At 36.9% G+C, this 13,132-nt stretch overlaps 3 protein-coding genes across 3 annotated transcripts; 1 reads left to right on the top strand and 2 right to left on the bottom strand.

Moving 5' to 3' along the window:
• Nucleotides 1-1,514: 1,514 nt before the first annotated feature.
• Nucleotides 1,515-2,738, bottom strand: LOC131784512 (uncharacterized). The gene is made up of 2 exons (XM_059101323.2): nt 2,410-2,738; nt 1,515-2,025 (listed from the first exon to the last, which is right to left on the bottom strand). Exons 1-2 carry the CDS (start codon nt 2,662-2,664, stop codon nt 1,753-1,755), a joined length of 528 nt encoding a protein of 175 aa, XP_058957306.2. The 5' UTR covers nt 2,665-2,738; the 3' UTR covers nt 1,515-1,752.
• Nucleotides 2,739-4,279: 1,541 nt separating this feature from the next.
• Nucleotides 4,280-5,396, bottom strand: LOC131784510 (uncharacterized). Its single transcript, XM_059101321.2, has 2 exons — nt 5,049-5,396; nt 4,280-4,778 (listed from the first exon to the last, which is right to left on the bottom strand). The coding sequence occupies exons 1-2, from the start codon at nt 5,292-5,294 to the stop codon at nt 4,500-4,502; spliced, it is 525 nt and encodes a 174-aa protein (XP_058957304.2). The 5' UTR covers nt 5,295-5,396; the 3' UTR covers nt 4,280-4,499.
• A 3,680-nt stretch (nt 5,397-9,076) lies between these two features.
• Nucleotides 9,077-12,881, top strand: LOC131784508 (protein Mpv17-like). The gene is made up of 2 exons (XM_059101318.2): nt 9,077-9,213; nt 10,361-12,881. The coding sequence occupies exons 1-2, from the start codon at nt 9,132-9,134 to the stop codon at nt 10,843-10,845; spliced, it is 567 nt and encodes a 188-aa protein (XP_058957301.2). The 5' UTR covers nt 9,077-9,131; the 3' UTR covers nt 10,846-12,881.
• The last annotated feature ends 251 nt before the right edge of the window (nt 12,882-13,132 follow it).

The raw sequence follows: 13,132 nt of genomic DNA, 5'->3' as shown, positions 1-13,132 counted from the left end.
AGCGATAAGGAAACTTGTTTAAAAACTAGGTGAAACTACAAAAATACTAGATATTTAGAGAAGTACAAAGAAGAGGAACAAAGGTACTTACATAAAATTCCCGCTTGTAAGAGTTTAACCAAAACGATCTTCAAGATAAGGTGGGCTAAAAAGGCGCTCCTCCGATAAACACGTCTTATCGATAGCCCAAAGCAAGATAACCAACTTAAATGCGGTTCTGGGTAAAACTTAAAAGATCACGTCCCTAATGGACAAACAGTAACGTCATTGTTCCCGTTTAACACGAATCAAAGTTATAGCGAATCAATGTCCGGTGGCAAAGGCGTGGCAGCCGTTATACCGCTGTTGAAGCGAGTACTTCTTACGAAGCTGATTTTCATCTTCCCAGGTAAAAATCAGCCTCTCTTTCCAAAGATGGAATGTCACTATCATCACTGACGGGGAATCGTACTCTAATATTCCATCTTCCTTTTCTTCTTGTTTCCTGCTGTTTTCTTGCTGCTCCTCGAAGTCAGAGCGTTCGAGGCTTACCGGTTCGCCCGGCTAAATTTCTCTCTGATAGAGGTTCAAAGGGGGAGTTCAAGCTATTGCCACCGTTGTTTCCTGTCTGACAGAGCGGTGACCCACTGCTGCAACAAATGTTTACGCCCAGTTCCTCATCTTCTATATGCTCTGTACTGTCACCTGTAGAGGTAGTAACGGTTGAATTGCTGATATGGCCGACAGGATCATGGCACGTTCAAGTACAGGATACCAAGAAATTGGATTTGTTAAATAGTACACCGCCCAACGGGTTGTCCCCTTTAAGCCATCTTTTGCTGCATTTCCAAAGTTTCTTGGGTAATCTGACACCATGGGGGTTTTCGAGGCCGTTAAGTATTTCAACTGACGCAGCAGTCTTAGATGCCTTGTTACCCTTTGGGCCATTGAGGATTTTTGGGAAATTGGCAACTTCGCTGCTGATATAATTTTCATTGCCGCGCAATAACTCAAAGAGTGTCGCTGAACAGCCCGACCGCCTCCTGAATGCTTGAGAGCCTGTATGCCTAGTGCTTTTCGTGGGCTGAGAATATCAATTTCTTCATAAACTCTCGTCAACGGACATCCCGCCGATTCCCGAGTCCCCTTCATGATAGCAATCCCGCATCTCGCTCCCCTCTTACTTTAAATTCCCGGATTCCGGCCTTTAAATAAGCTCAATCCCGGATCCCGAAAAACCTGTTGGGTATGTTGGGGATCCTCTATATAGTGAAATGCGAATGCGTTTGATCAGAAGTGTTGTCTATTTCAATCATCGAATCATCAGTGAAAAAACATAAATCGAGTAAGAGATCATTCAAAACAGAAAGGATTCTCGTTATCATACTCTGGTAAAGAATTGAAGAGCTATAAAATAGGGAAAGACTAAAACAGGGGAATGCAAAACAAGAGGAGGATTTGTCCTTACGCAATCCTAACCCACATTATTATTTCAGCATCACAATTAAAAACTCAAAATGATAACTAAACTGATATAAGTTGTTCATAAGATTTTTTATTGATCGTTAGCAATAAAAAAGTTACAACACTCAGTATATATATATATATATATATATATATATATATATATCAAAACAGCAAAGTTTTTATCAGAAGCTCTAGAGCAGTGAACAGCGATACAAAACAGAGTAATCGATCGACTCGAACTCGAAGTGACTTTAGTTACGTTACTGTCTTAGATAGCAGTGCCTATTACAAAGTGTAGATTCTCAGTCAGGGCATATGAGGGAGTTCGTTGAAGGATTTGTTATCAATGCAGTCACACATACACTTATAAGCCCCGCGCATGCACAGACCATATTCGTTATTGGAGTCATTGATACAAGTGTAAAAATAATGGTTACAACTTCGGCAGCAGTCAAACACTTGCTTGCAGACGTACTTCTTGGCCGGTTCGTTTGCGAGCGGAGGGCGCGGCAGATAAATTGCTGCAGCATCACGGCATAACACTGGGTAGTTTTCGTAGCTAAGGTATTTGTCCTCGTCCTGCATGTTTAAAAAAGACATATAATCAGGGTCACCATTGATACTTCTTACTGTACGCAGTTACATGTAGGAGGGTTTTAAGGTACATGATATACACCAATTTACGTTATCAATTCAGTTGATATTACTAAATTACCCTGTTATAACAATAAAACAGCTTGAAGTACCATCCCTGGTGAACTGAACGCACTACGACTACGCCCAAACAACTGATAGCTAGGTACAAATTATGGTAAGAGAGTCAAAACAGAGGGTAAAGCAAAATCGTCTTATTTTCAGGTTGGTATTTGCTGCTCACGCGTATAAGTAAGATTAGGTACATTGCGATACTTAGATTTTTCTATTAATGCACAATCGTATCCTTGCAATATTATAACCACATACCCGAACATCGTGCGGCAACCTGCTAACGTTAAGCTTGTTACACTCGCTAGCACAGTCACAACTCATATTATGACTGTCCTCTTGAACCATTCGTGCATCAATAAGCTTTTCTTCAAAACTCGGCAGTTTAAGTTCATCTGGTATTCTTTCGAGGGCTTCGTGAGCTTCGTCGTTGTAAAAATCCCTCGAAGCGTAATGGCCTTGGGCAGCCAAAAGCGTAGCAGCGAAAAAGTAAATAAACAAATACGATTTCATATTGGCAGGTGAGAAAGAAGTTTTTATATTGGAAATCCGTGTTCAAGAAAACGAAGCGTACACTGAATGAGTTTGGGGAGGTAAAAAGCCTTTTATATCGCATCAACCATACGAGATTGACCTGAATAACTGTGGCTTTATTTTGATTGGCTACTCCTAAAGGATCGGCCAAGCATAACTTTGTTTGTACAATGAAATGTTATCATGTATGCGCATATACAAGCCTATTTTCTCAATGCGTTTACATGCGAAACGATAAATACAAGCTTAAAAAGAATAAATCTTTATGATTTGCCGGTTGTCAAAAAAGAGATTTTTTAAAAGAGATTTTGTAGCTAAGATTAATGACAATGAATATCTTGTTTGTGAGTATTATTCCAGTTTACAGCATACGTGACTTTTTTCTCGGCTTTTTTCCCGTTATCTCTTGAAAACTAACTTATATTTGTCACTAAATTGCCGATCCACTTCAAAACGTTACATAAAAGCTATTCCGACATGCACAGTATAAGATCGGAAACTTCTTGAAATAAACAAAGTGTGGCATTTAAATTTTAAGAGCTTACATGGACAGGAATGTTATTAATCTTTATCTCAAATTTTTATCGGTGAACCCCATATACACCACAGGAAACGCAAAAACAAGAAGTATCGCCAGACGTGGATCTGGTGCGTCCATTGTCAATATATCACTCTCAATCAGTAGGAGGAAAAAACAGTTTTCTGTACACGTGCAACCAACAGAGCTTCATAATATCACTTGCAAAAAGATTAAGTACATCCGCATGGCGTTTGTTATGGAAAAAAAACTGTAAGTCATTTTTGTTTATTACAATCTTTGAGCATTTCTCTCTTTTTTTTTTCCTATTACGGGTCCAAGGCAACAAAAAATAATAAAGGTATTCTTGAATAGCAAGTAAATTCATAGATTTTATCGGTTTGTACACAAGCCAGCCGGCTGAATTCCTTATACATGTATACTCAAGACCTCACGAGAAAAAATGGCAATTTTCTAATGAGTTTGACTTATCGAGAAGGTAGTATAGGTAATAGCATAATTTCGAGTGCCATTTGGTGTCAATAAGCACGAGTGAATTTTTCAAAGACAACAAAATTGCACGAGCCCGAAGGGCGAGTGAAATTTGTAGTCTTTGAAGAAGTTACAAGTGCCTATTACACCAAATTTCTAGAGAAATCATGTTATTACTTGTTAATAATGTACATGAATCAACATCACAGAAAGTCAAGAGAGAGACAGACGAAATTCTGAAAGCGTGCGCGCGCTATTTTTAATTTGCACTTGTGTTACAACTTTGCACTCTTGTTCAGTGATCACTGAGAATGCACTGGTTTTCAGCAGATCAGAAGCGTGCATATAATTTTTTCGTGCATATTATTACAAATGTTTCAGAATCAAGATCGTTGTCGGAAGGGAAATTGATGTTTTCAAATAAACATAGAGATAGTGCTTAATAGCACAACTTCTTCAAAAAGTATCAAGGGGTGCACTTGATAAGAGGATAAAGGAACAAGGGGTTTCCATTTATATTTCTATATATTTAGTTATTTCAGTAATTTATTTATGTGATCAGTCATATTAAAGGACAACAACAAATTTCGTATCAAACATTTATTTTGACAATAGGTTACAAAAACTTCGTTACATGGAGGAAATTACTCGCTAATGTTGATTTTGAAGTATTGGAGGTTAAAACTATTTAGCAATGCTAACAAAGAACTGATCAGGAAAAAAAAACTTCCCTTAATAGGATAGATATAACGTTCGGTACATTAATGCCACAGCATAGGAAAAATTGAAAGAGTTCTCCAGGAATTTAAGGTGAAGCGAATGGGGCGATTTCTGGTGGTGAGTTCTTTTCTATGCATTTACCCATACAATTGAAGGACTGACGATAGCAGTACTCTGGACCGCCGTTTAAAGCGCCATTTTGATCAAAACATTTCTTGTGGACTGCGTTACAATATCGGCAGCAATCGAACAAGTACAGCAACATAAACTGACATTGGTACAATGGATCTCTGTTGAAAACGATAGTAGAAGCCAGGACACAGTTGATAGGCATCTCTTGAAATTTATGGAAGCTGGTGTTTTTCTGTTCATTAAAAACAAGAGGAAAGTTTTAGAAAACCAAGAATGTAACCGATAAAGATTATTAATTGTATATGGGAACTAAAAAGTACATCAGTTTGTGTCGTTTTCAAATGACGCTTTCTTTATGGGGTGCTTCGGTTGCTCTAGAAAGCCGTGGAACCTGTATCATGCACGGTGCACGAGACTGGAAATCTCATGCAGTTTACGCCTATTAGACTTGAATACTCGTGAGAACCAATAAATACAACTTAAGAAAGCAAAATTTTCTTACCGTTAAAAAATCTGGCACGTCTAACTTTTGGCATTCTGGCTCACAGTGGGCAAGACACTGAGTGGAATCATCGTTTTGTGGAACACGTGCCACGCTATTCTCGTCTTCGATCTGAAAGCTGGTTAAATCCGGCAGAAGTGCTCTATGCTCTGGGCGAAAGAAACGTTTTACATGTTCCTCGGTGCTGAATCCATTCACCATGGCAATAGCGAGGGTAAAACTAACAAAAAAACTGCAAGTCTTCATGGCGTTATTGTCTGTTTGTTTGCAAAGGATTTTACAAAACTCTAACAAAGTATTGCTTCTCAGCAAGTAGCTTCTCTCGGATGACTACAGCGCTGCGAATAATACAATTTTTATACTACTGTGAATTTATTCAAGTGGTATTTGTTAATTGTTTTTGAGTATTGGACCACATTCGTAATTGAGAGGGCTTCTCATGCTACGTGACTTGTAGCTGTCATGTCCCAGACAAACCATGAAAGTAATAATATCATTGGGTGTTGGGTCCTGTACAGAAACGTTGTTGATCGAAGCCTGATGATATTTCAACTGAATTTTTAGCCCTATTTTCTTTCATCCCCTACAAAACTCGACTTTCATGTTGTTTTAGTTATCTCAATTTCGTTTTTCTTAAATTAGTTTTTCTGCTCATTGTCAGAACGAATTCCGCAGCATATACGATGTGCAATGAAGAATAACTGATGAGGCCATTGAAAACAAATTGAATCATTGGCAAAGGAACCGGAAAAAACCACTTACTTACATCCTCTTCCAGGATAATTGCCAGTATATACGACCTTATTTGTCAAATAAAATCAACTTCAAGATAAGCGTCTGCGTGTTAGCAACATATCTCGAAGCACATCGCCTCGATATTCAGACGCTGCTTTGACCCAACCATTTCCCAGTCTATCCCGACACAGAGCCCACCTTGGCCCTTTACAAGTTATCAGACTTAGAAATTAGAACATTTTAATACTGGGTCAGTTTATTTGCTTGAATAAATCTCAAGAATCAATTTCCTGTATAATTAGCGCGTATACGATTGCAAAGAGCACGAAATAGTTGTCAACATGAGTTTCTGAGGTCTGAAAGGCAAATATATACTTCTCTACAAATTATCACTGCTTCGAATTACCTGAAAAAAAAATCTTAACGATTAAAGCCGGATAACGAGCAAAAACGTCTACTTGTTAATATGCATTCAGTTAACAAATAATTACCCAGACGGATATTGCTGAAAAGTCCAAAAAAAAAAATTTAAGTATTCTGAAGAATGAGTGCAAATATCAGTGGAACGGTACGTGCTTTTTTCCTTGTGTAATATCAATCTTTAAGAGATGTTTTTCTCAAAGAACGCTAACCCTCACAGAATTTCAGAGAGCTAACTCTTAACGATTTGCTTCTGACAAATATTCAGCTAACATATACCATAATAATTAATCATTGTAATGTTTTGAATGAGTTCCCATAATGCCTCGTAAATTTTACAAGTACCCAGAGTACTCAGCGAAATAAAATTTTGTTGACAATGGCCATGATGTTTGTTGCCACGAGTCTTTAATACTAAGAGATTATAAACTGCTTATATTCTCTTTTTAATACTAAGGACAATTAACTCAGTATATTACATTTACTTAAAAAAACAAAACCACGAATAAAAACATACAAAAACCAGATATAAGTATGTTCCAGTTTGCGTAAGTTGAGCAGTCAGCAGTCAAATGTTAAGTGCATTTTTTTCTTGCTAATACTGATCCGTTCAAGATGTCTTCCGAAGCGTTTCATAACAATACCAGTGACGTGCATATACCCTTATCTTCAAAGAAAGACCGCCGTTCTATGCCTCAAAGTATTTCTTGTTCAAAATACTTCTGTACTTTTCCAATGCTGTATCACTTGGAATATCATTTGATCAACTCTAGACCATTCATTTTCTAAAGAGCGATGACAGTTGGACTGAGTATTTCAAAAATTATCATAAAAATGAAAAAACTGGTTCATTAGATTAATAATTCTTCCTTTTTCATCTCCCAAAACGTCCTTCAAAATAAGTTTTGAAGCACTGCATACGGGCTGAATTGCTTACTTTGTGCATGATGATACACTGTACAATTTATGAAATGACGGGAAATTAAACCAAGCTCGCCTAAGTATGTAATAACAAAAAGTTGAGAAGTAAGTTCCACAATGTGAATACAGCAGTTAAACTTCTTCGCATGTGCGAACGCTATGACTAGGGACACAGCGACAAAATGATTGCGCATTGTTGTAACGCGCGAGGAATTTTACGCGCGCAAAGGAGTGCGAACGACCAAATTTCTTCAGTAACACTATCAGCAAACTGAAGACATTTTTGGAATTGCCATTGTTTGTTTTCACTTTGCATAAATAAGCGTAAACCAAAACAGATGAGATTGACGTTTCCAGGAAATTTATATCGAGTCTCCTCCATCACATAACTTACTCAAAAAAAAAAAAAAAAAAAAATGAGGTAAAAGGTGTGAAGTTAGGGAGTGAATCACGAAACGCTTTTTGAACGCCTTAAATCCGCGCACGCGCTCTCATTTTGCCGTTGTCTCACGACTACGTAGTCTGCTTCAGGCTGTCGGAACCAAGTTGCATCACACAATTTAAAAGAAAACACACAAACCAGGGTGTTTTAAAAGCGTATAACTTTTTTGGTAACGCCAAAAAAAGGAACAACAAATCTACAGGATACCCGTATTTGAATACGTTTTATGTTAATTTGCAGTTGTTTATTATTTTTGGGCGGCAAATTGGCTGGCCAGAATCATCCTCTTAGGCATGCTCGAAGTTTGACCAACTTGTGATAATCCATAATCGTTTATCTATCCTGGATATCTAATACTTTGTTTTTTGGTCGAAAGAAGTCTGAACTTGGTGACAATGGGGCCGAAGGAAGCAAGGAAACAATCCACGCCTGTTGGACCGCAGTAAAATGTTTGCACCGATAGGGAAACTAGTTCTCACTCAAAATTTCAGTTTTACCAACTTAGAAACATATTCTGTTAGGAAATCAAGAGAAAAGCTCTGATACTTTATCCAACAGATGCTTATAGAGCGCTTTTTGATTGAGTTTCTTAGAACAAAACTTACGTGCGTTATCATGACGGCCAAAAAAACCTTAAAGAGCTAATACTCATATACTCTTATTTAGGGATTTTCGAGATAAATTGTAAAATACAGCGCCTCTTGATATATATGTACTTGAATTATTATTGAGAGTTTTTTTCCCAGATGAACGCACATTGAACATTTGTACACTACAGTGTGACAACTTATGCACGTGATCAAGTTCGCCTTGGCAAAAATACCTATTATTAGACGTGCTACATGGTTTGCTAGTACATATGAATTGTTATCATCGTCACAATTGTCATCATCATTAGTAGTCAGGGTAAGTTTCATATTATTATCAGTTAATTATCGCAATAATTATCAAGTTTGAACTGAATTCATCGTTTAACGAATGCTATTCAGTTTGTCAACACGCTTGTTCCTAGAAACAGAGGTATGGCTTGCAAAAAAAAAAAAGTACCCTTTTTTACCGTGAAATAAAGCCTTATCACAAATATTGTGTTATGTTCTTTGGTGCGGCATTTCATGTCCGGTAAATCCCTCTGAAAATGGAGAATTTGTGATCAGTTTGAACGCAGTAGTTATCATGAAACTACTCTTCTCTTCCTGTCATGGCTTTAAGGGCTCTTGAAGACATTCGAAATGGATTGCTCCGCAGCAAACGGTCTCGTAAATTTCTTAATTAATCACATGTATTCGTAGTGAACGTTTCAATTTTCGTTCACTTACTTTGCGCGACAGCGGTTGCTTGTTATGTTTTCCCTGTAAATTATGCGCAGGAAATCGGCGCGCTGGCAGCTAAAATTGACTCCATCAATTTATGCCAAAGTATGTCCCTAAGTGATTGACGCTGGCTACTTTGAGTTAGGAGCGAAGGCTCTGAAACTGCCGTTCTTGACCCAGGGCCTCTCGATTTCCAATATGACGGCAACATCATAACATTTCGTATCTTTCGTACAATCTGAAATAGGATTTGCCATGAGAATTCTCGTGAGAGCTTGGGCCAGATATCAACAGTTACTCATAACTCACCCGTGGAGAACTCAAACTATTGGCACAGGTGAGAAATAATGGTGCAATTTTCACGGATAATTTTCTCTGTTATTAAAGCGGGCTTGGCGCGCTGCGAATGGTTAGAACGATTTTGTTTGGTAATCGCATGGGGTCGAATAAAATTATAATTACATAAAATTAAATTTTAGTAAACTTAAAATTAAGGAAAATGAATATTTTTCCGAGTTGCACAACGACGAGAGTGATTTCTGCAACTTCTGAAAACACAGGTGATATCAATCCTTAATATTACAATTACTTGTTTATCATATAAAAGTCAAAGTTTCCTTTTAATAAGATCAAAAACGCACGCTGTTACGCACATTCGTAGGAAGCCATTTCAGTGTTTAGTTAGCGTCAATGATCTGTAAAACGTACGAATCAGCTGAATTTAAAAATTATTTTAAAAAATTGTGACAAAGTTAAGCCTTTTCTAAATTTTGTCAATTGCCCAGAGCAACATCCAAAACTGATAAAAATGCCCTCTGTCTCAGCTATTAGCATTTAGTGATTTTGCTCTCTATATTATAACTTATTCAATTATTTGACACCTTGGTTTGCACCTGAATGTGGCAACTGAGGAAAAGACAGGCTCATGCAGTTGCAACTGAAGAAAAATGTAATTCAAAATAAGTCATGAAATACTCTAAAGATGCAGGCTACTGACACATGTACACTGTGCAGCACAACCAGACTTTTGTGCCAATTTAATTTGGAGACATTATTTAGCATAAAATCAATTGCTATTGATGTAGGAAGCGTTTTGTCCCTTTTGAAGGGCTGATGCAGGTGGCCTGAATTATTGTCAGCAACAATTAAAGAATGCTAACCATGAAAAAATTATTAACTAGTGTAACTCCCAAGGTTTGATTTTCAATGCTTCCCTCCAGCTGCTTGACATTTCTTTGTAAATTAGTTATGAGAATTTGGTGTCAGATCAACATAACAAGTTCTACCTGTACTCTCATTGCCTGTTTGCTGGATAATGAAGGGATGCTGCTAAGGGTTAGGGAGAAGTTACATTTTGATCACTCATGGGAGTTAAAGGGTTAAAGAAATTAGTCAACCTTACTGGACACTTGTAAACTATGCTTCGTAAAGAATCTTACCATTAAATTTGTGTTTTTTGTTTTTTTGTTTGTTTGTTTTTTTAGGTGTTCTTGTTGCCATTGGTGATGTTGTTACACAGCAGTGTGTTGAGCAGAAAGGGATCACTCACAATTTCACCAGGACAGCTCGTATGGGTGTTGTTGGTTTAATTATCGGCCCTGTGTTTAGAACATGGTACCTGACATTGGACAGACTTGTTCCTGGAGTAGCAAAGACTGCCGGCTTCAAAAAGATGCTCCTTGATCAGGCTCTCTTTGCTCCATGTATGATTTGCTTTTTCTTTGGTGTTACAGAGACTTTAGCTGGGAAAAAACCCTCTGAAATAAAAGAAATGCTTCAGGAGCGCTATTTGGAGACAATGGTTACCAATTACAAAATATGGCCTCTGGCGCAGACGATTAACTTCACGTTTGTTCCAATTCAGCATCAGGTGGGGTTTGTTCAGATAGTGGCAATATTTTGGAATGCCTACATGTCTTGGATGACCAACAAGCCACTTCAAAAGGCCACCCTAGATAGCGTGAACTAGATTTGCTGTCTGCTGACTAAATTATTTTCAAAAAGAAACCTGCCAGGAGAGCAGATGCTGAAATATGCATGAAAAGTAAACTAAGGTATTTGAAAGAAAATAGTGTTGTTTTCAATCACATTTCCTTAGTATTCAAATCACTCATGAACTTTGCAATTGGTTCATTTGTGTGCAGTTGGTTTATTTGTGTGTTTGTGTAAGAAGGTGAAGGAGTGGGTGTCAGTAGGGGGAAGGGGCCTTAAGGATTTTAGACCTTGACAATTAATAAGCTTAATTGCATATAATTCATGTAAACTGTCAGACTTTGGTGGTCAAAGACGCCAAAAAAAAGATGTCAACAATAACAGTTTAATAATGAGTAACATTTGTCAGCTATGAAATGTGATTATCATAGCAGTCACAAGCTTGTAGCTGTAGAAACAGACCAAGGAAAGGAAACTTATTTGCCTTCTAAGGCTCAGTTGTGAAGTAGTAATACTTTTAAACAAATGTAAAGGAAGTGAACACAGATTTGTATTCTGAAACTTTTAACTGTATTTGACCGGGGAGGGCAGGGATTTTTAACCCTCTTACCTCCTGGATCCTATTGTTATTCTCCTTAACTTAAGGATATTAATTTGGAGAATTTGGTATTTGATCAACTAATAATCCCCTTATTGATAGTTTTCTCTATTCTCATCACTTGTCTGCTTGATATTTTATTGTCAGTATTGACATTGTAGGGGAAAATTTTGGTAATCTTGGGAAGTTAAATGGTTAATCCTTTGCCCCTTAAGAGTGACCAACATCTCATTTTTCCTGTTAATATAATCCCTGAATCAAACATTAAGGTCAAAGAATGAAGGAAATGATCATCAACTAATGAAGCTCTAGATTTTTTAAACAAATCCTTCATGTCAGCACTTAAAAAATGTACAGGGAATGGTGGGGAGAGTCTGTTTTGATGTTAGGGTGTAAAGTTTTAAAGGGCAAGTAATTGTGCCAGAAGCTATTAATTTTTTCTTTAGCATAAAGAGGTACACTGTGAATTATAAACTAAGCTGCTCATGATCACTGATGATCAGGGATCTCGCTCATCATGTGAGACTCCATTGAGCATCCAAACTATTCAAACGTGTTGAACTTTTGGCTGCTTGCTCAGTAACCTGGCTGCTTTCCTGTGATGTGAAGAAGTCTCTTTCCTCTTCTTTTTTTTTCCATCTGGAAATTTTTTTATATAAGTTGGAGCTACAGGAAATTATAAATTTTTGTGATGATCAGAATAGCCGCTTTTTGTGATACCCCACTTTGTGGTTTTGTGTGTAGTTAGGTTACCAAGTTTTACATAATTAGATGTAATTGGCATAATTAAGTTCTGTACATGAAAATTATGTGACTGGGAGGCATTCTTTTCCTTTAAGAGTGGAAGTATTGAATATTTATGTAGACATTATTGATAAAATAGAGGTGTGAAATTAAAATTTTTTGAATATCAAATTACATTTTGTATTCTATATACAAGGCTAAAAGGTTAAAAAAAAAAAAAAAGTTTTTTTTAACCTGATGATGGCAAACAGCCGAAAATGTTTGGTTTAAACATTTTCTTTATTTTTTTAACCTTTTAGCCTTGTATATAGAATACATTTTACAAAGCAAACATTATGGACAAATTACATTTTGTTGCCTTATTAATGCTATGGTTATGAATGTCATATTATTGTGTATATTTATTGACAGGTGTATGAAATATCTCATGCATAAGATTTTTATTTTCCTCTCATATTCTCTAAACTTCCACAATAAAGGTGGTGAAATTTTTGGGTTTAAAAATAAAGAATTTTTGAATGATTAAAATTTGGTGGCTGATGTGCCAGCATTGTGTGAGGTTCAAAACATTTTGTCAGTACCACATTGCTCTTCCTGGCTAAGAATAAAGATTCAGCACATTCTCATTACTTCAAAGATGATAGCAGAGGAATTGATGTAAATTTAAAATTTAATTGTTTCGTTTTAAAGTTCTGACGCTGACCGCTTTTAAGAATTTAAATTTTCTTAAATTTCTACCACAGCCGTGACCATAATTAATGCTGACCATCATGCAATCTGGCCTCTCACCTGTGACGTACAAGGCCTCATCCCTTGTTTTTTTTGTATCTCTTGGTGATCTGTTCTAACGATTGGAACCTACACAAAGGAAGTATAATAGCTAAAATGATTTGTTCTTTCATGTTGTTTAGGGATAAGCAGTGTGGCAGCTGTTGCAACTGACGCGTTGTGATTTTTAAAGCACGTGGCTTGATTTCTGATT

Source organism: Pocillopora verrucosa, chromosome 5 (genome assembly GCF_036669915.1).
Source record: "Pocillopora verrucosa isolate sample1 chromosome 5, ASM3666991v2, whole genome shotgun sequence".
Classification (NCBI taxonomy): Eukaryota; Metazoa; Cnidaria; class Anthozoa; order Scleractinia; family Pocilloporidae; genus Pocillopora; species Pocillopora verrucosa.
Note: the sequence above shows the minus strand (reverse complement) of the source record. Positions and strands in the feature narration are given on the sequence as shown.

What these genes read in the sequence shown, in the direction of transcription:
- LOC131784512 (XM_059101323.2), bottom strand. Translation starts at nt 2,664, where the DNA reads ATGAAATCGTATTTGTTTATTTACTTTTTCGCTGCTACGCTTTTGGCT. An exon ending in GGTTGCCGCACGATGTTCGG is followed by an intron (nt 2,026 to 2,409) that starts GTATGTGGTTAT and finishes TTAAACATGCAG; the next exon opens with GACGAGGACAAATACCTTAG.
- LOC131784510 (XM_059101321.2), bottom strand. Translation starts at nt 5,294, where the DNA reads ATGAAGACTTGCAGTTTTTTTGTTAGTTTTACCCTCGCTATTGCCATG. An exon ending in ACGTGCCAGATTTTTTAACG is followed by an intron (nt 4,779 to 5,048) that starts GTAAGAAAATTT and finishes TTTAATGAACAG; the next exon opens with AAAAACACCAGCTTCCATAA.
- LOC131784508 (XM_059101318.2), top strand. Translation starts at nt 9,132, where the DNA reads ATGAGAATTCTCGTGAGAGCTTGGGCCAGATATCAACAGTTACTCATA. An exon ending in AACTCAAACTATTGGCACAG is followed by an intron (nt 9,214 to 10,360) that starts GTGAGAAATAAT and finishes TTGTTTTTTTAG; the next exon opens with GTGTTCTTGTTGCCATTGGT.